The 27,243-nt window shown below is 43.0% G+C and overlaps 2 protein-coding genes across 4 annotated transcripts; one reads left to right on the top strand and one right to left on the bottom strand.

The window, feature by feature from the left end:
• Positions 1-168: 168 nt before the first annotated feature.
• On the bottom strand, positions 169-6,560 carry mrps23 (mitochondrial ribosomal protein S23). 2 transcript variants are annotated; one of them, XM_068584063.1, is made up of 6 exons: positions 6,422-6,489; positions 5,944-6,049; positions 5,271-5,450; positions 5,037-5,114; positions 2,892-3,015; positions 169-884 (listed from the first exon to the last, which is right to left on the bottom strand). In XM_068584063.1, exons 2-6 carry the CDS (start codon positions 5,985-5,987, stop codon positions 768-770), a joined length of 543 nt encoding a protein of 180 aa, XP_068440164.1. In that variant the 5' UTR covers positions 5,988-6,049; positions 6,422-6,489; the 3' UTR covers positions 169-767. The 2 variants fall into 2 exon arrangements, with proteins under 2 accessions (XP_068440164.1, XP_068440163.1); XM_068584062.1 differs by lacking the exon at positions 5,944-6,049 and having other exon boundaries at positions 6,422-6,560.
• A 1,574-nt stretch (positions 6,561-8,134) lies between these two features.
• Positions 8,135-26,935, top strand: ngef (neuronal guanine nucleotide exchange factor). Of its 2 annotated transcripts, XM_068584948.1 has the most exons (15): positions 8,135-8,330; positions 14,255-14,354; positions 15,583-15,891; positions 16,367-16,431; positions 18,214-18,464; positions 19,097-19,257; positions 19,367-19,519; positions 21,256-21,385; positions 21,488-21,562; positions 22,485-22,574; positions 23,838-24,001; positions 25,009-25,167; positions 25,620-25,699; positions 26,047-26,151; positions 26,228-26,935. In XM_068584948.1, the coding sequence occupies exons 1-15, from the start codon at positions 8,135-8,137 to the stop codon at positions 26,443-26,445; spliced, it is 2,256 nt and encodes a 751-aa protein (XP_068441049.1). In that variant the 3' UTR covers positions 26,446-26,935. The 2 variants fall into 2 exon arrangements, with proteins under 2 accessions (XP_068441049.1, XP_068441050.1); XM_068584949.1 differs by lacking the exons at positions 8,135-8,330; positions 14,255-14,354 and having other exon boundaries at positions 15,687-15,963.
• The last annotated feature ends 308 nt before the right edge of the window (positions 26,936-27,243 follow it).

Raw genomic sequence — 27,243 nt, 5'->3', positions numbered from 1 at the left:
TATATTATGGCACCATGCCGATTAAACGGCATGCTTTTCAACATGTTGTTTAAAATGGTTAAACAAGTAGAACATTTAAATAGAAAATATATGATCATATAAAAAATAAATTGCAATTTCAGATTGAGACCTTTTCAACCGGAGATCCATGTACAGCTGGCTGCAGACGCTGAACACGCATTCCCATTTTATTTGCACCATTGACGCACAGCATAAAAAACTCTAGTCCAGGTTTGTGAGCACAGAGAATTACAGCAACAAAGATTTAACAAGTGGAACAAGAACACAAAATCATTTTAGCTTAAAGACATTGTTGTTCTGGACATTGTTTTGTGAATGAATACTACAATCAGAGACCTTCTGCAGCTTGTATTGTAATACCGTGTGTGTGTGCGTGTGTGTGTCCTGCTTGTGAGGGCTTACAGAATGCTCTACTGCCCCCTAAGGGACGATTCACAGCCCTGGCGGGCATCTGTCTTATCTCCAGTCAATCAGTACATCATCATTTGCAGTCAATATAAATGATGATTTTGGGGCCGGGTCTTTTTACCACATGTTCTTCTGTTTGTCCTGATCTTTGAGCTCTGACATTTAAATGTGACGAGCTGCACTAAAACAGATGGCTGGAGGTGTTCCTGATGGGGAAATCGCAGACAGCATGTCCCGAGTTGGCGGTAGAAATGAAGCCATTTTTACAGATGACCATCACTTCCAGAGGAGCAGGGAGGAAACCACAGCGTCCTCTGGTGTGGAGGATCTGCAGCGCATCACATGGGCCGTGTGCTCTCTGTCGTCTCCTCGCTGACAGAACCGAGTGACTGCTGCTCCACCAACATGTCGGTCAGCTTCAGCTCAAGCACCGGATCCCTGGACTCTGCTGACACCTGCAGGACGAAGGCAGTACTGTGACGTATGAACACCATGTTCCACTTGTATTCGAGTCCTTTTGGGTTAGCAACCTTCCTCACTGAGTGAAAGGACCCGGACGTACTGAAGTGGCTGCCGTGATAGGAGCTGGCCAAATTCTCAAAACGCAAAGGAAAGGAGCTTCATGCTTCTCAACTTCGCTCCTTTAGCCTAGAAACCACTGGACCTTCCTTTACAAAAGGAAAGGAGATAATGCCGACCCACAATCCTTTGCAGAGGCAACATTTAATAATTGAAATAACTTACTTTAAATAATCTATTAAACCTGCTGCCAAACTATAAACCTTACATTGATGTTGATAAAAACTGCTGTCAAGGGATGAAAGTGCTGTGAAGCGATCGTACTGCTGTAAAGCGATCACACTGCTGTAAAGTGATGAAACTGCTGTAAAGCGATCACACTGCTGTAAAGTGATGAAACTGCTGTAAAGCGATCACACTGCTGTGAAGCGATCACACTGCTGTAAAGTGATGAAACTGCTGTAAAGCGATCGTACTGCTGTAAAGCGATCGTACTGCTGTAAAGCGATCACACTGCTGTAAAGTGATGAAACTGCTGTAAAGCGATCACACTGCTGTGAAGCGATCACACTGCTGTAAAGTGATGAAACTGCTGTAAAGCGATCGTACTGCTGTAAAGCGATCACACTGCTGTAAAGCGATCACACTGCTGTAAAGCGATCACACTGCTGTAAAGCGATCACACTGCTGTAAAGCGATCACACTGCTGTAAAGCGATCGTACTGCTGTAAAGCGATCGTACTGCTGTAAAGCGATCACACTGCTGTAAAGCGATCACACTGCTGTAAAGCGATCACACTGCTGTAAAGCGAACACACTGCTGTAAAGCGATCACACTGCTGTAAAGCGATCACACTGCTGTAAAGCGAACACACTGCTGTAAAGCGAACACACTGCTGTAAAGCGATCACACTGCTGTAAAGCGAACACACTGCTGTATTGATATTCTCTCTGGTGTTGCAGCCTCAGCCATCATTCTTTTATTTGACTTCAGATACAGAAGCTTTGATGAAAAGGTCCTTCCTAACCCTAACCCTTTTTGAACACGCTAAAGAAGCACAACTAACTTGACTAGGTGCATACGGCGCCACCTAAAGTACTGGAGTGTGTGGTGCAGGGTCTATTGCGCTGTCTGCGAGTAGGACAGAAGCAGCTAGCGGGCGTCATCGTGTTCTCATCGTGAGAGAAGACGGAGAAGGAAGAGAGACATAGAGAAAGGGTTAGCTGTGATTGGTCAAAAAGCGTTAAGGAGCGTCAAGCTGCCAGCGAGCTGCTACACAAACAGAAAGCAAGGCAGCAGGAGACAGACAGGAGCTGGAGCATGACATCATCATTACAATACATGGATTGAATTTGTGAAAAATAATTACATTCTAAAATATATATAACTTTTAATTAAATTTTTTTAAATTATATGATAAAATATAACTTTGTTTCTGTTTAGGCCAGCAGAGATGCCACTGACATATTGTTGTGTATCGAGCAGATGCGCTACGAGTGACAGGAAGTCCAGAGGTTTGATTTAAACGTGGACGACGCATTTCTAATTTATTTTTCTGATGTCTCCATTTTTGTTTAGACCAACTTCCGACCATCACGCTGACCTCAGACCACACAGCACCATCTAGTGGGCTGAAAAAGCAACCGATTTTATTATTCTAGGACCAGAAAAGACAAAAACTCTGCTTCCGTGTATCGATAAAATATGGCCACACAAAATATTCTGATACTATGATGTATGGTCCCCCCCCCCACCCTTAAAGCAACCAGTTAGCTCCCGTTCACACGCTACGTGAATGTGTGGTATTCAGTATTTTATATTCATGTGACGTTGGATTTAATTTCTGCAAGTATGAACGGAAATCCTTTATAAAACTGTGCTGAAATGCATTTTGGTTTTAAATACCGTGTTTTCAAAAGGTATGAATGTAATTGAGTCTTACAGGAAGTGCTCCTCTGCGCCTCAGCGTCAGGCCCTCTGTGAGTAACGCCTTGGCCGTCTCCTCGAACAGAGCGGACTCCTCCAGCTCACCCTGGCTCTTCAACTCCATGTACTTGTCTACAAACCTGCAGGAGCAAAGTGAAGCATTTAGTAACACGCTCATGGAAATAATGTCTTATTCAACTAAGTTAAATACATATTCATTAATTGATTGGCCGTTTCTGAGTATGGGTTCTTCTCTGTACTTCTCGTGGAACGTCATCAAGTTCTGTAACCCATTTTACCGCACCGGGCCGCCGGCACCGGGCCGCCGGCACCGGGCCGCCGGCACCGGGCCGCCGGCACCCTGCTGCAAACCAAGAGCACACGGATCTCAGCGGGACAATTTCTCCGAACTAACGAGCATATATAAATAAAATACATATTTATAAAGACAATATATATACAATTATATGTGTGTCTGAATTTCTGTATCTGTTAGTGTGTGTGTGTGTGTGTGTGTGTGTGTGTGTGTAATATGCTATTCAGTTATATTACAGCATATGTAGAGGAAACAATGAAAATGTGCAAAAGACATAAAGTTCCAAAGAGGGATTCATACATGATAATATAAATCTAAAATGTCTGTAGATGCTTTTCATATTCATGTCTAGTGAAGTTCAGGACAACACAGCTATGCAGCTGTAGTTGTGTCTAGAAATGTCTGGTTCTCAAGGGAACTTTAGTGTGTCTCTCTCTCTCACTCACACACACACTCACACACACACACACACTCACACTCACACACACACACACACACACACCTGTTTATCAGTATATTGACACTAGAGAAGCAGACTGGACGCTGCTCGTCTCTTTCTGTGAGAAGAGATGAGAACACAGGATTCTCCTCCTCTTGACAGGTTAGAGACAATTAAATGTTACTTTGCTCTTGATATGTTGATGACATAAAACTGTATTAAAGAGCTGAACTTCCGGCTGTTCGTGGTGTTTTAGACGCTCAACCTGCGTTGACTGGACGACTCCCTGCTTCTGCAACTGCAGAGCTAGTTACTTTACCTGTGATGGAGGAAATAAATTACGAAAAAGAGAAGTTGTCAAACTGAATTCTTCTGGAGGCGACACCAGACTTCCAATAATTATTCACACTAACATACACATGTTGGGTTTGTTGAGATTGCGTAGTATCTCTATTGATTTTTCTTTAATAAAGGATCTGCATGTCATTTTGTTTGTTGCATACGATAATAAATACCAAACTGTGTTTCACGGCAGTGAGTGTATCTTGGGTGTGTCAAAGTTGAACTGTTTAGGAAAGGATCAAATACAATAACACAAGATAAAAAGGACTCAATAATTGGAGGCCGCACAAGTGAATTCACTTTTTAGAATAAGAGAGCAACAGTTCTAGGAACCATTATATTAATTCATAAAAACAGGTCATAGTGCCATCACTTTGAAAACTGTAACCAGGACCCATAGTACTACAACGAGCAGATGTATATGATACTACAACTATATGCAACGGGTGTTACATAAATAAACACAATATATATCAAATGATGTGCATCTGTTTATTTAGATAGATACCAGGGGCCATCAGGGCCTGCTAAGCCTTCTATGGTGGCCTAAACACAATCAACATTATAGGTATTTTATAATATATATATATATATATATATATATATATATATATATATATATATATATATATATATATATATATAATTTATTTTTTATAATTAAAAGTGAAAAAGCAGGGTTGTCATATTTTGTTTGACTGTAAAAATACTTTACAGTGAAGAATCAGAGTAAACTCATGACAACACCAGCTGAGGTGGTGATGTCATCAAGTCAGCTGCTGTTCGGCAGAAAGAAGTCCCGCTTCCTTCGGAGTCTGGACTCAAAAGTTTCAACTCCAGAAGTTCACAAGTCTGTACTTGGCGTACTTGGCATTGAGACACAGACATTGTCTTTTCAACCCAGCACTTGTTGTGCAAACCCCACAGAGGCACACACACAAAACACAGCCAAATATTTGAGATCACAACTGACATCTGACAGGTGCTTTCGTGCTTGCTCATCATATCTTCTGATAAAACACTGGCAAACCAAAATGATTTGTTTAACCATACGGGGATCATACCTCTGACACGTGGAAACAAAGTGGGTTCTGGACAGATCTAAAGGCCGAGGACCCGTCCCATACAGCACATAGAACTTCCTGAAAGGCAGACGCATTGGGGTGAGCATCCTCGAGGGCTCAGCAACAACAAAACATCATTCAAACCACCACGGCATCATGAAGAGACAGCAGTGATGAAGAGGTCATGTTCCACTCAATGAAATACCAGGAAGCACATTGAGTCACTGGACTTACGCTCTGACTTCATCCTCTCTGTAGAAGATCTGGGGCACTGCGTCCTGCTTCTTGGTGCAGGGTCTGGTGTGTGGCTTCACGTAGAGGGGCTCCCTCTTGGGTGGAAAGGCCTCATAGACATCATACCAGATGGGTTTCTCCAACGGCTTTATGACCCCAGTGCGCATCAGATCTCGAACCCTGTTCATCATGTCATAACAATTCATTAAAATGGCCTTCAGCAGAAATATGAATTATTGTAAAGCAGAGATTTACACACAGACTCATGATTTGTTGGCTCAAAGATGGCAGTATAAAGCTGCTCTACAGTACGATGTTGACCTCTTGCGTTTCAGGTTAGTTGTTTAAGCATTAAATCTGTGGTCGGTTTGTCAAGATTCAGCCGACTTAAAAAGACACGCCGATTGTGGAGCATATGCTCACATGAGGATGTGTATCTTATTTTACACAATACACATATTTTACAGTTAATAAAATAAACATATTTTATATTTTAAACGAAAACGGAAACAGCAGGGTTGTCATACTTTGTTTAACAAGTAAACTCATGCTGAGCTGATGACATCATCAAGCTGCAGTTCCACCTGCAGAAAGACGTCCCGCGTCCTCTTGGACTCACAAGTCCAGACTCCAGAGTACAACTCTAAAGTACTCAAGGCTGTACTTAGCGTACTTGGTATTGTCCCGCCCATGTGTATCTGCAGTCAGAGGGTGCATCCCAAGTCTCTAAATGGCATCCTCGTTTCCCTCACTTGCGTCCTTTCCTTGAGTCTTCGTCCCTCCCATCGGGGATGCATGGAGAGACGCAAGGAAACCAAGCGAAGACAGAGGACACAAGGAAATATGTTTTAAGAGACATGAGACGTCCTTTCCTCTGAAGCGTCACGTGAAGTGACGTCTGTTTCTGAAGACTGACATCTGATCACAGCTGACAGAGTTCAAGTCTGACGTATGCGAGGCCGAGCTCACGAGGTCACCGCTGCAGGACAGCGCGTGTGATACGGCGAACAAATAGCATAACGTATTCCTAATAATCAACACGTATTGATTACGTATGAATGACACGTGTAAACGACATGTATGAACGCTTCTGGTCTTCAACACGTCAAGACGTGGCTGACGTTAGCCTGTTAGCTACGCTGCTCTCTTACCGGGTGAAGACAGTCCCGAACTTCTCCAGTCTGCTGCCAGCCATTGCTGCCGTGTCCTCGCCGCTGTCCCTCTCTGTGCAGCTCGTGAGCTAGTGCTAACACATCGGACACTTCCGGTGGGAGCGCCTTCTTCTTCTTCTTTGACGGATTTCCGGCAGCGCAGGTGCTTTGCCGCACACGTCTGCCTCCCTCAGGTCGGACGTGTGTTGCAGTTCAGGCTGCGTGAGCGTGCAGACCAGGCCTCTGAAGACTCCCAGTGTCCCAGTAGCTGCTGGTCTGCTGGGGTGGCTGGAGCTGGACCCTGCAGTCAGCGCAGACAGGAGGAAGAAGCAGCTGTGATCTGACTCGTGGCAGCTCAGCTTTCATCTTAAAGCAGACGCAGGGTTACATTCGCTGAAGCCTTCAGATGAGACTTCTGCTGGCTGAAGTGTTAGTGAGCGACATGTCTCCTTCCCTCCCCCATAACTGATCATAACGTTATATACTTATCCCTGCTTAAGCATTTTCTCCATATTACAGTGGAAGTAAAGACAATTATTTGAGCTGGATCTCTTAAATATAAAAAAGTGAAGGAAAAAATAGCTTGAGCAAAGACAAATTGTATTGTTAAAAGCAGTATAGCTATTTAAATAAAACACAGTATTTTCCATCAACAGTTCAACATACGATGTCCTGCTGTCTCACTAGAGCACCAAATGCAAACTAATCCACCCTAAAAAAAAATAGTCCTCTAGAAATGCTAAAACCTACAGTGACTGTCAAAAAGTACTGAGCTTTTGAAAAGAAGTGAAACTATATATTTGAGATCTATTTTTAAAGCTGTCTTCAGAGGAACCCATGGACTTTAGCTGAGATGGACTGCAACAGAAAATGAATGGAATAAAGGAACTTGTAAAATAATGACAGAATATATATATATATATATATATATATATATATATATATATATATATATATATATATATATATATATATATATATATTATATTTGATTTCATAACTTGTTATTGAAAAGCAGCACAGGCACGCTGATTTATGTGAGGAAAATAGTAGACGGTGAACTTTACACCCTTCTCGTCAGCTGACCACAGGAAACACTGCGTAGCCGCGGCTCAACAAGACCTGAAACATGACATCACTATAACACAAGGAAATCTTCTGCTTAAAGCATGCTGTTCTTTGTCATCTATTCTGTTCCGAGAACATGGACAGGTTTGAGTGACAGGTTTGAGTGACCTGAAAGCACAGGAAAGTGAACAGACGGTGGTTTTCCAGCAGGCAGCTTTTCAGGTTCCGCAACAGGGAGAGCTGCAGGCAGGCCGGGAGGCCAGGTTGAGTTCAGGAATGTCAACGCGTAGCAGGGTGCTGCGACAGAGGGACGGAGGTAGGCGGCCTTTCAGAGGAGGGGCAAAGAGCAGGAAAGAGAGAGTCATAAATGCAATAATTACAGCTTAGGCAGAACTAAGTGACGCACGCTGCTGGTTCCAAAGGCTGCCTGGGAAACTGACAACACAGCCAGCACTGACAGGAGGGAGACACAGGAACCACTTCTCTGGTCTTGCTGTTACGATTCATTTTTCACCCGAACTTATTATTTCAAGTCATGGATTTTCTCCTGGATTCTGGCTAATCAGGACTAATTCTCTCTCCCAGTTTCTTCAAAGTCAAATAAAATCTTTCACTTTTTTTGGAAAGCAAAGGGAATCCTTTACCATGTCTGTGGCTGCCCTGTTCAGGAGCAAATGGGGGCACAAGTCACAAGAACCCCCAGAGAAGCATCCACCAGCTGTGGTTAAACCCAGCCAGGGGGGCGACGATGATGAAGATGACACCAGACTGATCCGCAGGAACTCCCGCTTCTATCGGTCAATGAGGAAGAAGAGGCCGGGCTTATCGGAGCAGCCTGAAAGTAAGGAAACATCAGGCTTCACTGCGCCTGCATGATAACATTGTTTTTGTACTGGACCTCAAATTTGGGGAATTAATCTCACAAGTTAAACAACATTTCCTTTGAGTTTGAGTCCTTGTATTTATCCTGATTCAAACCTGTTTGCACCTATTCAACTGAATGCACATTGCACACGAACAGGCTTCACTGGAGAGCGTCACACTGCAGCGGCATGGTCGAGCAAGTGGAATTACTGTGTATTGCTGTTCTGCATTGTTGCCCCATTGGCAGTTGGCATTGATGCAATTGCTTTTGAAAGAGCAACAAAGGCTTGGTACTCCCATCCTATACACGAGTCCAACCTGAGAAACTCGTTTTGTTTGAGCAGCACATTGTTCGGAGTAAATATTCCACAGGTCAACCTCTGACCTTGTGATTTTAAGCAAATAAACACTTGAAGTTGGTAGAAATCAGCATCATGGCCCTGATATCCTGGTGTCAGTCTGGTGGGAGTTCTGTTCGTCACCCTGCGTCGCTCTCGACACGCGGTCAGAGGTACAATCCCAGAAAGTGAATGACGGGATAAAGAATGTATTGTTGTTGTGGTTCAGGCTCTGCATTAGTCATTTTTATCTATAGGAATGCACATATCCCTCAGTAGAGCCACACCAAATGCTACAAGAAAGCATTGGAGATTAGACTTTGCCCAACATCTCAGATAGGCCTCAAAGGGAGGGATTAAAGTGATTACTTCATACATAACTAGACAGCTTCAGCCTTACAAATAAATGAAGTTAGAAAACAGTCCAGTCATCTGATTGTCATGTGACCTGAAATCAAAAGGAAAATGTGCCTTTTCAGAAGCAGTTTATGAAGTTACAATTATTGATTCAACTGATTTGATCCTATCAGCACTTCATATGCCCAGACACTGAAAACGTCATCAGGGATATGATCAGATGGTATTTGCTTTGATAATGTGTCTGATAAATGTACACCAGATCAGCACAATGTGGCTCACTGTAATCATTAACAGTGAGGAGAACAGCTGTGTGTGTGTGTGTGTATGTATGTATATATATATATATATATATATATATATATATATATATATATATATATATATATATATATATATATATATATATATATATATATATATATATGTAGCACAATGTCTTTTTTCTTCATAAAAACATCTAATCTTAGTAGAGATAAAACGCTTTTACATCCACTTACCTTCCAGGAAACGGGTCAGAAGCAGCAGCTCCACTTAGCCAAAGATCTCTTATCTATCTGATCTTATTCAGTGTGTATCTACCGTGCAGGAAACAAGACATCGGGTCAATATTGGTTTTCAGGGCCTTGTTCCAGAGTCTTCGTGCCAGCAGTTAACTCTCTGACCGTGTTTGTATGTTACATGTTTCTCTCTGTAAACTTGATTTTCACTGTAATACAAAAGTCCTTCTTTATGGAAACTAAACCATCATGACTCGAAGTAAAGATAACTCAAACATGGTTTACAATGCCATACATCCTAATGAGCAAGATGAATATCTTTGATCATTTTTTTTTTACAAAAAAGGCAAATAATCTGTTATGAATTGGAATCTATATCACTACCATTATTCCAAGTGCCCACAAGTGTTTCTAATGTTTGACAGAAAGGAGGCTCCCCGTGCTATACATATGAACTCTTTACATCTTCACAATCTCTCCCGTCCTTTCATATTTGTTCTGGTTTCAAATGATTTCAAATGAGACATAGCAGAAGGTGTTTTTGGTGAAAACACCTCTCTAAAGGAAAGTCTGATGGAAGCCATAGCTCTTTTTTATAGCCCCCCAAACACTGTAGTCATATACCAGAAGGCCTTTCACATACCAGTTATACAATCATCTATGAAATAGGGCAAAGTTCAATTTGTATTCAAGTGAGACACAATGTCGACATCCTTTCTTTCTGAAGTTTGTCCTCTGCAGTCTATTCAGAGGACAGAAGAGGATTTTGAAATAGCAACTGACAACATCTGGAAGCAAATATCATAACTTGTGTACAACGTAAACGATTTGAATAATGTTTACCTAAGCCAAAGATTCTCTTCTTCTTCTTTCTCCTCTCTTAACCAAAGATTAATAATTCAGGTTGGCAGTGTTTGCTCACAAGACATGGTATCGGTCGCCCTGCATATCTTATTCGTGTTGACGTGCGCTGGCATGTCTGAACACGTCTGCCTGTGTCGACGGGCCGTTTACATTATCTTCAGAGCTCAAAGTCACCGTGAAACAGTGGCATGTGACATATTTCTGAATGAATTAGATTATGTAAGCGAGGTCATTCTGAGAGAATTTAAAATCAAATCTCGCAATATTTTGTTAACTGTCTTGAAGCATGGCAGGCAGAGAGACTGCCTTCACAAATGAGTTCAAAGCTAATCACCACACAAATGGCTAAAGTTATGTAATTATTGTCAAATCATATTGCATCCTTTTGGCCTCAAGGCATATGTGTCTTGGTCCTGGGAACCCCTCCAGCATATAACACTATGCTGTGTCACAGCACACCCTGGGAACAGTGGACTCCAGGTCGTTCTGGAGGCTTGAAACTTCATCAGATAACAACGCAGCAAAGTCCCTTCAATGAGGAGCTCAGAGCTGCACAACAAGCCAGCATGAGGAGCCGCTATAGAACATTGTATGTTTTAAACACAGCTGTTCTTCCAAGTACTCAAGTGCACTATGGAGCCGTACTTCTACAGCGCTTCCCTCGTCTTCAGACCACTCGTCTTGCTCAAGGACACATGGACATGGGCGAGCTGAGCAGAGGATCGAACCGCCGATCCTTTGATTGAAGGACGACCCGGCTCATACGATGCATAGCTCAGTGTTTGTCTTAAATGTCATCAGGAATATTCATTTGGAAATGCACAAGTCAAATTGAAACACTCCCAGTGGATATGTGTTGTATATTCATCGTATATCAACGATACAGCAGCGCGCAGCGCTAACTGGACATTCTGTTATTGGCAGTTCAGGATGATGTGTAGAACTTAAGCTGCTGGAGAGAAATCCTTAATGAAGTCTCAAATCATTTCATCCCTAATTTAAAGTTATTTCATCTTTATTTAATTAGACAGGTTTTATTTAAATCTTGATTCTTAGGGTTACCTGAGAACAAGAAACATTCAAAGAACACAAGCAGCAACGCAACGACACTAATAAATGAAAAACAGTTCAAAGGATCATTAAAAAACATTATTGAAAGAGCTTTAACGTGGATTGCACGACTCCAGTTTGAGGCAGTTTGTAGTTCATTCCATTGAAAGGTGCTTCGTACCTGAAACATACACGAGGGATCTCCAACATGAAGTAGTTAGTGGATGACTGAAGATACTGGACTTACCAAGAGAAGAGGTGGAGAGCTGTAAGCACCATGCGCCCCATGTGGGGGGCTCTTCTCAAAGAGTATCTACCCCAAATTACTTATAATAATTGTGTTATTTAATATTATTTTTTTCAGAATTTATTTGTGAAGGCTGAAAAATCCCTTTTATAATATATTTTGAACATAAAAACCAGCATGATCCTGTTTTGAATTATTTTTAGTCGAAAAACGGTGTCATTCGGTTAAAGAAATGGTAAAAAAAATATTTGTTAGTGCAACACATGTCTCACAGATGCATGCTGGGACTTAGAATTTGCTGAAGCCTCCCCGTTGCCGTGTGAAGTCTTTTTAGAAAGGTGCATGGAGGAGGTCACACACCTGAAAAGCTATTTTAACCACTTTGACAAAGAAAAAGGCGCGGCCACTCCGTGGAGCAAGGTGCCGTTATGCGGCGCTCGCTCGCGATGCCATGCATCCTGACTGACCGACTGGACCAGCACTAACCCGTCAAGTCATCAACAATGCATGTTGTCCAAATAACCACCAAACAACCAGTCACATTTAGTAATGACAAAACTATCCAACAAAACACACACACACACACACACACACACACACACACACACACACACACACACACACACACACCTTCAGCAGCTGCTGCACCGTGGAGGTCAGAAGCTCGGCCCAAGAGTCCCAGTGTGACCAGCAGCAGCAGCAACAGCTGCAGCGCTATGTATGATTAAATACGACTGCACATGTACAAAAAATAAGTTACACAGCCAGTATTTCACTCACCACGTGACCGTATTCCTCCATGTGAAAGGCGTCATCAGTACACAAGCAAGTCATAATCCACCAGCAAGCTAGAATTTTGGTTCTAGGTTGAAGCTAGAAGTTTCTAGTAGCTTTGTGCCCCACTGACCAATCACAGCACATGTTAATGGTCATGCTGGGCCACTGACCAATCACAGCACATGTTAATGGTCATGCTGGGCCACTGACCAATTACAGCACATGTTAATGGTCACGCTGGGCCACTGACCAATCACACTGGCCAATCACATACATCCACGCGATCTTGCAGGCCCTGCACGTCAAAGAATCCGCCCAGCTTGTCAAACTAAAGACCTGATTTGTTGAAGTCTATGACAATCAACCACAACGTCCACTCCCCATGTCCTTTAATCTGCAAAGGCTTAAACTGTTTTGCTGACAAAGAGACTCAAGAGAGAAAAAATATGATTGGATGAAAGCCTGCTGCCATGAAATGCAGTGCTGAAGGCAGAGCAACAGAGGAAGACAGGAGCTGTGACATGAGGAAATAAGCAGATAGGGAAAAAATAATTATAATACATGTAGTTTAATTGTGAAAAACAATTACACTATTAAATAGCTATAACTTTGTGATTCTGTTTAAGCCAGCGGAGAAGGTTTACCGCCACTGGTAGTTAATGTTTATCATGCCAGATGATGATGCCAGCTGGAGGTTCTGCTGGAGATGCAGATGGGGTGCTGAATCTGGGGATCAGTGGTGAGCAGGGTCATCCTGGCTCCTCTCGTCCATGTTGATGTGTCCTTGGGCAAGACACTTAATCCCAAATGTCTCCTGTAGCTGTGCCTTGAGTGTGTGAATGTTATCTAGGCCTAATGGACAGGTGGTGCCTTCATGTAGCTCCTCCATCAGTGTGAATGTTAGTCCTGATGGACAGGTGGTGCCTTCATGTAGCTCCTCCATCAGTGTGAATGTTAGTCCTGATGGACAGGTGGTGCCTTCATGTAGCTCCTCCATCAGTGTGAATGTTAGTCCTGATGGACAGGTGGTACCTTCCTGTAGCTCCTCCATCAGTGTGAATGTTAGTCCTGATGGACAGGTGGTACCTTCATGTAGCTCCTCCATCAGTGTGAATGTTAGTCCTGATGGACAGGTGGTACCTTCATGTAGCTCCTCCATCAGTGTGAATGTTAGTCCTGATGGACAGGTGGTACCTTCCTGTAGCTCCTCCATCAGTGTGAATGTTAGTCCTGATGGACAGGTGGTACCTTCATGTAGCTCCTCCATCAGTGTGGGAATGGGTGAATGATGTCATGGAGCGTCAGAAGACTAGAAAAGAGATATACAAGTACATTTACCATTTACAACGGGATCTTACAAAAATTACTCCTTTTTCTGACTTTTCCAACTAAAGTCCAGCAACACTGCTCAGTATATGAAATACAGTTCTTTAAATAAAAAAACAACCCTTTAATGGGCCAAAGTCTAAATAACGTGGCATGGATTGTTTATCTGTGTATGTAGCAGATGTGCTGAGGTAGAGAAACAACAACCACAACAACAAAACACCTTTTACATTAAAAGGCATGAATAAAGTTAGTTAACAATGGTTTTTCTAATTGCTTAAGTGGTGAAGCACTGGCCTTTAAAACATTGTTTCATCCCTCAAAACAATGTTTTATCCCTTTCTTAACCAACGTGGTGCTTCTTACTGTACTCAAAGAATCCTGTGTGTATGTGTGTGTGTGTGTGCGTGCGTGCGTGTGTGTGTGTGCTGTCTCTTTCCAGTTTCTGCCGGTCCTGCTTTGGACCACAGTCCAAGAGTTGGCGGCTCCTCCTCCTATTCTGCCTCACCCAACAAGTCACCTTTGTTGCCTGCGGCTAGACGGTGAGTCCTCATGCCGACCGCTGCCCAACCCTCGCCAAGACACGCACACGCCCAACAAACAAGCACGCACACAGAGTGCTTGTTTAAACACTACACACACACACACACTCACCACATTTACACGCTTAAAGCATTTCATGTCTGTGATAAACACACAAGCCTCTCTGAAGGTTGAGTCCACACTGAAAGTCTCCTGATTTATTCAATAACCAAAGAGGAAGCAGTATGTCGATGTCCCAACACTGTGACGGACTTTCTGTGCCAATACAAGTTAACAGATACAACTGAATGGGACGACTGTGGCTCAGGGGTTAGCATGCCTGTCCTTCAATCGGTGGTTCGATCCCCGCTCTGCTAGTCCATGTGCATGCGTCCTTGAGCAACCAGCAATGAGCAACCAGCTTCCAACAACCCTCAATAAAATCCTTTATCCTTCCATCCCTCTGCAACAAGAGCAAGAGTCCGAGCAGGCGGCCGGCACGGTGCTGTATCTGACCCCGTCTGTGAAAACCTTCACTGGCTGATCGTTTTATGATGAAGTATGGATGACAAGCTGGAAAATAATTTGGACATTTGACACGTAGAGAAAGGTGTAATCTATATTAAAATAATACACGATGGTCTCTGTCACCAGATGTAACTACACAGAAAGATGTTTTGTCAGCTGTTTGTGCACCGACAAAAATATACTGAAATTCATGGAAATGTGACAAAAACAAGGTCAGAAGTCTTCATCAGTAAATGAAGAAGTAATTAGTTGAACTTTAGTGAAGTAACCCATTTCTATGTGAAAGCTTCTGATGGGATGTGTAACGTCCTCCTGGTTGAATACCTCGGTCCAAGCCGAAGCTGTGGGCGGTTTTGATCAGGTTCACCTCAGATTTGAGGATTTTGAAAACAGCAAAGGACATCTTTCTTGTTTGGGTAAAGTACGATTGATAACTTTATCTCTTCAGAACATATTCAATATTTCAACTAGAAATGTAGTCTTTTGCTAATTTAGCCTGAGAATTAGCACACATAATGCCTGAAGGGGTCTGAATGCACTCACTTAAACGACTAGAAATACACTGACGCCTTACTTACTTACTTACTTTATGACAGTTTGAAGAATTGTTGTTTCTAGATGAAGATGAAGATGATGATGGCTGCTATAGATGTGATTATATGTATATTTTGTTTTGCTGTCAAATAGCCCTCAGCTTAAACCACAGCTCCTTCCTTCCAGAGCTGTGTTGCCAAGCAATGGATCGGCCAGTAGCAGACACGCTCTGTCCAACGGGGATGCTGTGGATAGGAGAAGAGCAGGAGTGGGAGGAGGGAGGAGTGAGGACTTATCTTCTGCCTCCGACAGCCAGCATCAACACTCTACAGCCGACATGTTCATTTACCGAACTCACAACATTCAAAGCAGAGACATAAAAAATCTGTCAGAGAAAACAACTGCAGCTTGCACTGTACAGGAGGTCAGCGGGAAAACCATGAGCGCCCAACGGCCCGGTCCTCTCGGAGCAGATCGGGACAACGGCAACTTCAGGTCAGAGCGGATTACAGTGGAAACCGACAGGTGGAGAGAAAAGAAAAAGATTGTTTTTATGAAGCTTAACCTGTGAGTTTCTGCCAATAGTCAATATAAAGACAGTAAACAGGCAAATATAAATGAGTATTGTTTGTCAGTCCTTTGCTTGTGAGCAACACAATTACAAATGCACTGCGAGTTATGAGAAGAGAGGTGAGGGAGCGACTAGAATATTGAGTTGTGACTCATTGTGGGCGAGAGAGTGACTGCGAGGAGGCGCAGATGGATGTTTTTATATTTTTATGAAATAATGCGCAGAGCAATCCCGTTGCTGGGGTTCACTTTGTTGGGTTTGATCAGAAGATCATTGTGTGCTTTGTGTGCTGGAATGCAACAAACAGCACTGCTGCATCATTTGTTGATACAAATGGAAACATAGTAAATATATTCAGCCTCCCCGTCCCAACTCACTACTTCCTTTCTTTCTTTTCAGGTTGCCGAGCAATGGAGATGGCTCTCAGACGATCTGCCACAGCCTCAACATCGTCAAAAACATTGGTGAGGACTTGTATTATATATATATATATATATATATATATATATATATAGAGAGAGAGAGAGAGAGAGAGAGAGAGAGAGAGAGAGAGAGAGAGAGAGAGAGAGAGCCACTGAGCTGTATCTGTTCCTGCACATCTGATCCATGGAGGTGGAGTGCCTCTGAGCTGATAGTCGGCTGTGTCGACTGTTCAAAGTGTTGGTCGGTGCGTACGCAGGAGACTGGTTTACCTGCAGGATTATCGTGAACAATTCCCAAAGGACAGTTTAATATCTTTCGTAAACAAATAAATGTGCCGTTTCCTTTTCTCCAAGTTGTGCATTTCTTGGCGATATATGCACATTCCACTCTCTCTTATGTAAGTGCCAGTCCAGTTCGACGCCCACTAAAGCAATCTGCAGTATATGACTGAGGGAGATTATGCAACAGGCTCCTGTTCTTCAAAGTCACCTTCCTCTTGGTATACACATAGCCAATGTTCCCCGAGAAGAGCAGCTGTTCTTATCAGCAAACTCTTCTAGTTTGAGTCCACGCATACGCAGATATTTTTGTACATTGAAACATGATTGCTTTTTCAGTTTTTGGTCTCTTAGCCTCCGGTGGCTGTGTGACCGGGTCGACGCACTGTGTTCAGCAGCACCTCACCGAGACATTTCTGGGTTCGACTCATGGGACGGAAAAGGATAGTTTTCATGTCAATGTAAAAACAAGGTTCCTACATTTCAATTTCATGACTATTTCACGGAGATGTGAGAGAGACAATCAAGCTTTGTTGTTGTGGAAGCTGATTTATGAATATTTATTAAAATGCTGATTCCCACCCAACTACACATTAAATATTGATTTTTAAACTGTAAGAAATAATCTGCTGGTTTTGATTGCTATAATATCGCTGACGTCGTGACACGCTGACGTCGTGACCCGCTGACATCGTGACACGTTGAGGTCGTGACCCGCTGACGTTGTGACCCGCTGACGTTGTGACACGTTGAGGTCGTGATCCGCTGACGTCGTGACACGTTGAGGTCGTGACACGCTGACATCGTGACACGCTGACGTCGTGACCCGCTGACATCGTGACACGTTGAGGTCGTGACCGGCTGACGTCGTGACCCGCTGACATCGTGACACGTTGAGGTCGTGACCCGCTGACGTTGTGACACGTTGAGGTCGTGACCCGCTGACGTCGTGACACGTTGAGGTCGTGACCCGCTGACGTCGTGACACGTTGAGGTCGTGACCCGCTGACGTTGTGACACGTTGAGGTCGTGACCCGTTGAGGTTGTGACCCGCTGACGTCGTGACACGTTGAGGTCGTGACCCGCTGACGTCGTGACACGTTGAGGTCGTGACCCGCTGACGTTGTGACACGTTGAGGTCGTGACCCGCTGACGTCGTGACACGTTGAGGTCGTGACCCGCTGACGTCGTGACACGTTGAGGTCGTGACCCGCTGACGTTGTGACACGTTGAGGTCGTGACCCGTTGAAGTCGTGACCCGCTGAGACACGCTGGCAGAGAATCATGTCTCCACTGTAGGATTAATAAAGATTTATGAAAATTGAAAAAGTATATTTTTTAGATATTCTGCAGTGTGAGAACCATTGCTATAGTTGAATTATCATTTGTGTTAAAATGTGTGAGAAATGTGAAATAGCGCATTATATTAAAAAGTAAAATTGTGTCCTTTTTTTTTAGTTTTGCGTGTCCATCAGCAGCTGCTTGCACAGTGGTAATCCAGACTGTCTCCTCTACTTCATGTCTCATTGTCCTTTGACTCTCCAGCCTTCCTGTACCAGGAATACCGGGACACCTCCAAGCAGCAGGAGATTGAGCAACGGCGGCAGCGCGAGAACCTCTCTCCTGCAGGCGCAGCAGGGCCCGTGGTGGAAGGGTCCGGTGTCATGTCCCCGCCAGTGTTACAGCTGCAGCTGAGGAACAGCGCTCGCTCACTGAGCTTGTGGCAGAACCTGGAGGTTGTGCAGGCCAGCGGTCTGCTCACACAGTTACCACAGAGTGAAGTCATAATACAGGAGGTGAAGGCTTCTGTAGAGATACAGATGTTACATTCAAGTTTAGATTTGCAATATCCTGACCCTGCAATGGGAATGGCATTACTTTGACCTGCTGTTTGATGGGATCACCACAGTAGATCATGAATGTCTGAACCACATTGCATAGCACTCCATCTAATAGTTGTAAAGACATTCCTTTTAAAGCACAAATGTTAAAATAATGTGTTACAATCTCAACCTCGTGGTGCGCGAGTAAAAGTCAAGGTTTCACCAACTAAGGTAGATGTTATCATCTGGGGACCATGAAAGTCCATCCATCTAATAGTTGCTGAGAAATTTAAGTCTGGATGAAAGTGTTGCAAAGACCGACGGACTGATTCCCTCGAGCTACGCTGCTGACAGCATTACTGATCTAGTGACAGTATCAGAGAAACAAGGTACATTTAGACTGGCAGCTGCCTTCTTCCAAAATAACTTCATGAATATTCAAGCTCCCATCAACATAGAAGTAAATGGATTACTCTATTACAACATTTAAATCTGGTCATTTGGTGGGTTTTCCAGGTAAAAGGAAAACAGTGAGCCTCATCCAACTGTGTAAAGGGATCCTGGGTTAGCATTAATGTGGCATTGTGATTTGTTTTTCTGTCTAGGCCATGTTCGAGCTTGTTACCTCAGAAGCTTCATACTACAAGAGTTTGGAGATTTTAGAGGCTCACTTCCTACGTAACCCTGATTTAATCAACACACTCAGCCAATCCGATGTGCATTTTCTGTTCTCCAACATCGAGGAAGTGATGAAGGCCAGTGAAAGGTAGGATGAAGTCTTGATTAAATCTGTTCATGATTAAAAGTCTGATCTAGTTCCAGTCCGGCAAGCTCTTGCTTCATATCCCTGGATGATCATGTCTTCCTATTTTCAGGTTCCTAATGGATCTTGAGCACCGAATCGAGAAGTCTATTTTAATTTCTGATGTGTGTGACATTGTTTACCACCACGCCGTGGAACACTTCCATGTCTTCATTAAATACGTCATCAACCAGGTCTACCAGGAAAAGAACTACAGACGCATTTTGTGAGTACCGATTCTCTAAACACCCAGCGACTTTACACTCAAACTCTGCTCAGAACAACACTGCGTCGACTTTTGATGACGCAAGAGGAGCTGAGAGAAGAGAGAACAATAGGAGAATGTTGTCAGCCTGGCTTTTCAGTAGAAAACAGGTTTGCTTTTGATCATAACACATGTGATGTGCAGGGTGTGGTTGAGTTTGAACATAATGCGTACGTCCCACTCCATGAACCACACATACCTGGTTGTGAGGGTGGCGTTCACACGCGTCCTGCAGACGACAGGTTCCTTCCTCGCCATTGGACTTCTGCCAGCGACTGAACAAACTTCTGAAGCCTGCTAGTTGTTTTAAAACTAAATATTAGTTCATTAGTTTCTGAACTAACATTTTGAAGATGCAGCACAAAGAAGGTCCATCTCTTAAATGCCATTGTCCATCTGTTTTCTAGCTGTACAGAACATTATGTCGAGCCTTTGGTGGGACAGTCAGATCACACATGGCTGATTGCCAAGCCTAATTACCATCGACATCAGTGGCTGAGCTGCAGTGTAGACAGATGAGTTATTTCAGCTGAGGAAGTACAGCAAACTGTTCTCAACATGGTGACTCTTTACTGCATCCTGTAAAGAGAAGCGCTGCTTTCCTTTTCTCTCCATTGTGACGCACGCTCTCCTTCAAACGGGACGGTCCTCCATAGCTTTTCAGAGCCATTCAGATGCTTTCTTGTCTGAATATCATGAAGCAAAGGTTATTTGCTCTCTAACTTTACATTTGTCATGATTTGAAAGGCTTCACTGTTGTAACACCCTGTATCTTTAAAGGATCTTGATGGTGGTATATATATTTTTTTTTCCTGTCAAAAAAGTCAGCTGAAAAGATGTAAACATCAGACTTTAGTCAACTGGAAACTCAAAATCAGAAATGTGTCGCTCGTCTTGCCGTCATCCCTCTTTTTGACTTTCATCACCCTGAATGCCTGGTCCAGAGCTGCTGCTCTTCACTGGGTTAACCTTTGACTTGTGTTTTATAGACAGACATTAGTCTAATTAGATAGATATGTACTTTATTCATTTATTATTACAGCTGAAACATTCAACAGTTTTGTTTTACTGTAAAATGTCCTCAACATTCCTTCCAAGAGACAGAGAGAAATGATATCTGTGAGCTGGATGCAAAACTAACTAACCGGATAGAATATTTAGTGAGACACTCAGAACTGGTGACTTTTTACCTGATTAAATGTACAATGGCAGCAATATACACATGCTTTGTGCAGACCAACACGTTGTTAGATGCACTTTGTGTAAGTCGCTTTGGGTTAAAGCGCCAGCTGAAAACCATGTAATGTTATATCTAGGACTGGGCACGTTATAATGTACCTCAACAACACATCTTACTACGGTCATGTTGGTGTGTGTGTGTGTGTGTGTGTGTGTGTGTGTGTGTGTGTGTGTGTGTGTGTGTATATATATCTATATATATATATATATACATATATATATATATATATATATAGATATATATAGATATATATATATATCTATATATATCTTACAGCTGCCACAGCATCGACATTTCTTGTGAAAATGTCTCGTTAGATGAATTAGCCCTCAACCTGCAGCTTGCTCCATGGATGATGAGCAGGAACTGGTCTGGCTCTCATTATTGCATCAGGAGGAGAGAGAGACAGAGATATTAGTGTAGGACCAACTAAGCCTTGCGTTGTGTCTCTGTCCAGAGAGGGAAACCAGGCTTTTCGGGAGACCATGGCTTCACTGGAGAACGATCCAACGGTCAGGGGCCTGTCCTTCACCTCATTCCTCATCCTTCCTTTCCAGAGGATCACTCGGCTCAAGTTGCTCGTACAAGTGAGTGTACAAACATACAACTAAATACATACAAACATATTCTTCACAGTAAAATGGAAAGATTCAACGTCTTCTTAACATTTAACTTGGTATCTCTCACAGAATATCTTGAAAAAAGCAGAGGAAAACTCAAAGAGGGAAGCGAACGCCATTAAAGCTCATCAGCAACTGGAGCAGGTGAGCATCACTGGGGTGAGAAAGGCGACTGTGCCAAAGGTCAGCGTCAGGACACGACCATCCCCACATGGATATAATGATCAGTATCTTGCACAGTTCTGTATGAGCAAGCGGTACAGATGAGCGGGAAGACTATGTTGACATGAACGATAAAATGATTGCTGCCATAATGTTCCAACCCAGCGGCCCGGTCGCTTGGTGGTAACCCGCCTGGTTTGTATCTCGTTGTCTCACCTCAAACAATATGAATATGTGTATATGTATGTATGTATATATGAAGCTCCCACACACTTAGCCCCTGGAGCTCCAGTGAGCCAAACCATTTCCTGTTTGATGGTAATGTTCTCTGGTAGAACTCAAAAGATGAATAACCTCCACCTCGTTCACGAGGAAGCACATTACACTTTCACTGACAAGAAGTAACAAGCCTAAATCATAAAACAAGACAGCTTTACCTCATTAAAACTCTTTACAACCACATGTTTTCTGCTGGTTTTCTGCTGGTTTGGAGGTACACCTGGGTGAGGGCAGCAGCTGTCATTACCGCTGAATCGCTCACCTTTGGTGTTTCAAATCAGGTGATTAGTAAGTGTGTCATCACTTTGCAACTAACCCACAAGAACTTGAGCTCAATCTGCATTTTTCTAGACAAAGCTTATTTAGTGTTTCAAGAACCACAACGATCAGCTGTCCCTTAACTTGCACAAGCAGCCGGGGTTTTCCAGGCTCACTTCCTGAAAGTTACACCCCAATCCACTGAAATAAACAATAAATGAGAATATAGCAAACGGTGAAATATTTTTCTTTCCATTTGAAAAAAAATACTTTCCATTTAAATTAAAACCAAATGCAAGATAAAGAGAAATGAATGTTATATGTTTGACGGTCATGGATCGATGAAGTGTATTTGTGTATTCTCCAGATCGTGAAAGAGTGTAACGAGGGCGTGAGAAAAATGAGTCGCACCGAGGAGCTTATCAGCATTGAGAAAACACTGGACTTCAAATCCAAGGTGAGCATGTAGTTCATGATGGCCCCTGCACCTGGGTTTCTTCTTGTTTTGCATTCATTTCATAATATGAAGTCTTGCTGATGTGGCTGTAACCCAATGGGAGTGGAGGATCCGCCCAACCTGACAGTTACAAACAGTGAGATACAGTAATGTTCAGCATTAGGGGATTTGTTCAGACTAAAATCTGTTTGCCGAGTTAGAGACTGTCTTCTGCAATTCAGACACTTAATACGGCCGAAGTAAATAAGTCCCATTCCAAAGGTTTGAAAAATGTGTCTCTCTTGCCCCGTGTGTGACACGAGGTTCATCCTTCATATCCCGACAAGACACAACGCGAGGGACGTGGCCAATACAAAGGCACAGAATAATCTTTGGCAGACGGTCATTGAGAAATCAGAGCACAGTGACAAGTTACATGGAGCGTTATTTAGTTGTCGCATCACTTTACAATCACCGACTGGACCATTTGGAGACTCAACTGGAGATGATGCAAGTGGGAAGCTTACATCCGAAGACATGCCACGACTTTGTGGCAGAGACTCCGTCTGCATCAAACACCACCTGAATGGATACCAGGCTCAATACAGGACAGTGTTCTGCAAAGTGTTGCAGACTTCTGAGGACACTTATGGTTCAAGCTTGAGGACGAAGCATTCCCACCAACAACCACAAGATGCGTCTTTGTTACATATCCTACCCCTCCCTCCCCATTCGTTTGCTCTGTGTAATATGTTGTAATATGCATGGTCTCCATGCATATTACAACATATTACAACAATGGAATTATTAGTTACATAGATGTTTGTCACAGATAGAGAGAACAATGTGTGATACGAAGAGCCATTTCCTACTGAGAACACTGAAGAGTGCCAGACTCTCCCATTGTGGCCAGTCTGTGGATTTATTCTGACAAAGTATCTAGAGGTGTTTGGTTTTTACAGAATTTACAGAAGAATGACATCATGAAAAGAAACAAATGACAGAGTTGGTCCTTCTGCTTATTCATTTGGAGTTCAGTCTTAAAGGTTTAAGCTAAATTGGGTTTTGGCTCTTTGCTGTTCAGTAATTGTGATAAAGGGAAGGTTCTCCACACCTACTGATGGTCAAAGCACAGTTACAAATGCACCTTAATCTACTTCATGTCTCTAGTGACCACCTGATGTACAAAGCAACACATCAGAATGACACTGAAATAAATTAGTTGGAGAAATTAGGAAACATTGCAGTAACCCCCATTTGAAACCTGTGTCCTTCGTCCTGTAGTCTGTGCCCATCATTTCCCACTCGCGCTGGTTGCTGAAGAAGGGTGAAGTGCAGCAAATGGCCGGACCCAAGAGCACTAGGACCATGCGGAGTCGGAAGCTCTACCAACCGGTGTTCTTGTTCCTCTTCAACAACCTGCTGCTGGTCACCAAGCGCAGCTCCAGGTGAGCGTTTGGGATGCTCACTGTGAACGACGTGTGAAACTCTGAATGTTTCCTTCATGAAGCTTCAGCTGGTGTGAATGTTTCCTTCATGAAGCTTCAGCTGGTGTGAATGTTTCCTTCATGAAGCTTCAGCTGGTGTGAATGTTTCCTTCATGAAGCTTCAGCTGGTGTGAATGTTTCCTTCATGAAGCTTCGGCTGGTGTGAATGTTTCCTTCATGAAGCTGGTGTGAATGTTTCCTCCATGAAGCTGGTGTGAATGTTTCCTTCATGAAGCTTCAGCTGGTGTGAATGTTTCCTTCATGAAGCTTCAGCTGGTGTGAATGTTTCCTTCATGAAGCTTCAGCTGGTGTGAATGTTTCCTTCATGAAGCTTCGGCTGGTGTGAATGTTTCCTTCATGAAGCTGGTGTGAATGTTTCCTTCATGAAGCTTCAGCTGGTGTGAATGTTTCCTTCATGAAGCTTCAGCTGGTGTGAATGTTTCCTCCATGAAGCTGGTGTGAATGTTTCCTCCATGAAGCTGGTGTGAATGTTTCCTTCATGAAGCTGGTGTGAATGTTTCCTTCATGAAGCTGGTGTGAATGTTTCCTCCATGAAGCTAGTGTGAATGTTTCCTTCATGAAGCTGGTGTGAATGTTTCCTTCATGAAGCTGGTGTGAATGTTTCCTCCATGAAGCTGGTGTGAATGTTTCCTCCATGAAGCTGGTGTGAATGTTTCCTTCATGAAGCTGGTGTGAATGTTTCCTCCATGAAGCTGGTGTGAATGTTTCCTTCATGAAGCTGGTGTGAATGTTTCCTCCATGAAGCTGGTGTGATCACTGATGTCGTTGCTGGAGCCGTGTCACTGCATTACACAGAGAGCTCTTTTGTTGTTTAGCCTACACTCATTGATATTAGCAGACTGGACTAAATAATTAAACAGTATGTCTAAAACAGTTCACCAAAAGCAACGCCAGCGTGTACATACATGTTTACATTCAGAATATTAATACAGTCAACTTGTTGTCAGTGGAGACAAGTTCCAGGTTATTGACTCGTGCACACGGGCCATGCTGAGGACTGAAGATCTGGAGGACCAAGGCCAACTTCTGGCCAATGTCTTTAATCTGAGACTGCTGGATAACCAAGAGGAGCGTCCAGTCAGCTACATGCTCAAGACCTCCAGCATGTGAGTACGGAGGCTTCAGCTCAGTGACATGGGGGCAACTGTAGCTTTGTTCAACATTGTGAAAATACATTTCCTTTTCCATTGTTTTTTGCGCTTTTGGCCTGGTGTAGTCGAGCTTGTGGCCCGGTTGCAGCTTCATGACTTCAAGTTAAAGTTACACATAATTCAGCCTGAAGGTAACGCCGTTGTAAAATCACTGCTCGACCACTTTGAAAACCTTAAATTATTAGTAATCCCTCTCTCGATGATGTGATATTATGGAGCGCTCGGACTCAGAGGAAGAAAATATTTTAGACTCTGACTAAGAAACTTGTAAATGCTTCGTTTTTTGGATGCTTTATACAAGATGTCTGCGTCTTGTTGGGAGAGTGAAGAACATGCCAAACAAGAACTGGGTGTATAACAATGAATGAACCTTTATCTGGATGCTGATGGTGACATCCTGTGAACAGGAGTGATAAGCTGCGCTGGATGTGTGCGCTCACGCCTAACCGGCGCACACGCTTCATGTCGACCAGCGCCCACCAACAAGGTGAGGCACGATAGTATTAATATATACATATAGTTGTGTAGTTCATAATAGATGGAGAGATATGGCTAGCATTATTTACAATACAAAACTTATTTACTTACTTATTAATCCTTTAAAGGTCCTCAATTTATGAATGGGTAATCCATAATTTATAAAGTAGCAATCATGAAATGATTAGTTCAGCTTATTAATTAAGAATAAAGCATTTAACTGTGTTTATGAATTACAGACTAATGAGTGTTCATGTTGAACAATGCTTTATGAATGAGGACTGGAGTGTTTACTTACTGATGATGAATGCGGTGTCGCTACAGAGATATGATGCAACCATCTGTGGTGTTCCTCAGACTCTCCACAGGTGCAATGCATCAAGACTTTCTCGGCTCAGGAGCCGGACGAACTCTCCATCGAGATGGCCGACGTGTTGAACCTCCTTGAGAGAACAGACGACGGTGTGTAAGGGCTCTTGTGTTCCAGTCCTCTGCGTCGTCTCCTTCCCGTCTTCACCCTCTGGTCTCTGTATTCCAGGCTGGATGATGGGTGAACGGCTCCACGATGGCGAAAGGGGCTGGTTCCCCAGCCGATTAGTAGAGGAGATCCTGAGCAAGGAGGTCCGAGCACAGAACCTGAGAGAGGTCTTCAGGATCCAGCACGCCCAGGAAGAAGGAGTCCTGCAGCCTGGATCCAGGATGGGTTTAAGGGTCGGGAGACGTCTTCCAAAGTTCGCCAACTTCTCCAATCCTTGAATTTATGGAATGAGGAGAGCAATGAAGCAAAGCAGCAACAGTGATAATTGTCAACCTGCAGGCCATATGATCCAGATACATGTGACTTAATGCCATAGAAGGACACCTTGTCCTTTTGATTTTCACTTTGATTATTTGGATTTGTAAAATCATCAACTGCAAACTGCTTGAGTCCATGATCTGGAACAAGCGATGCTGCATGTCTCATATAGAACACTGGTGTGTAATGCATGCAGCGAAGCTCTCTGTTTGGGAGCCTCATGTGGGGATGGCAAGAACTGAAAGTCTTGTAAAAGTAGTGTCTACATCCTTTAGCTACATGGCATGTTTTTAACATTTTATTTGTTAAATTAGTTGTAAAATACCTTTCAACACGGAATTATACCGCACAAACATTCAAGTATTCAGTGACCATAACAATGAAATACAGAAACACGTTGCAAAAATAGAAAACTCAATATAAGCAGTGCATTTAGCTTGAAATCCTATGTTATGCAAATTAGCTTTATATATATATATATATATATATATATATATATATATATATATATATATATATATATATATATATATATATATATATATATATATATATATATATATAGTTTTGCTGGCTTTCAACCCACAACAAGGAAGTGATTGCATAACCGAGACGGTCCACTGTCAACTTAGTCTGCGTTTGTGTGTAAGCACAATAATGTGTTCATTTGAACTTGGCCTCCGAGGCGTCGTGCTGCGATGTGTTTCCAGCTCTGAAGCCTCAGCTCTACTCATCTGCAGGAATCCGTTTGCAAAGAC

This window comes from Clinocottus analis, unplaced genomic scaffold, assembly GCF_023055335.1.
Source record: "Clinocottus analis isolate CAN_PGR_092001 unplaced genomic scaffold, fCliAna1.0.p SCAF_2, whole genome shotgun sequence".
Classification (NCBI taxonomy): Eukaryota; Metazoa; Chordata; class Actinopteri; order Perciformes; family Cottidae; genus Clinocottus; species Clinocottus analis.
Note: the sequence above shows the minus strand (reverse complement) of the source record. Positions and strands in the feature narration are given on the sequence as shown.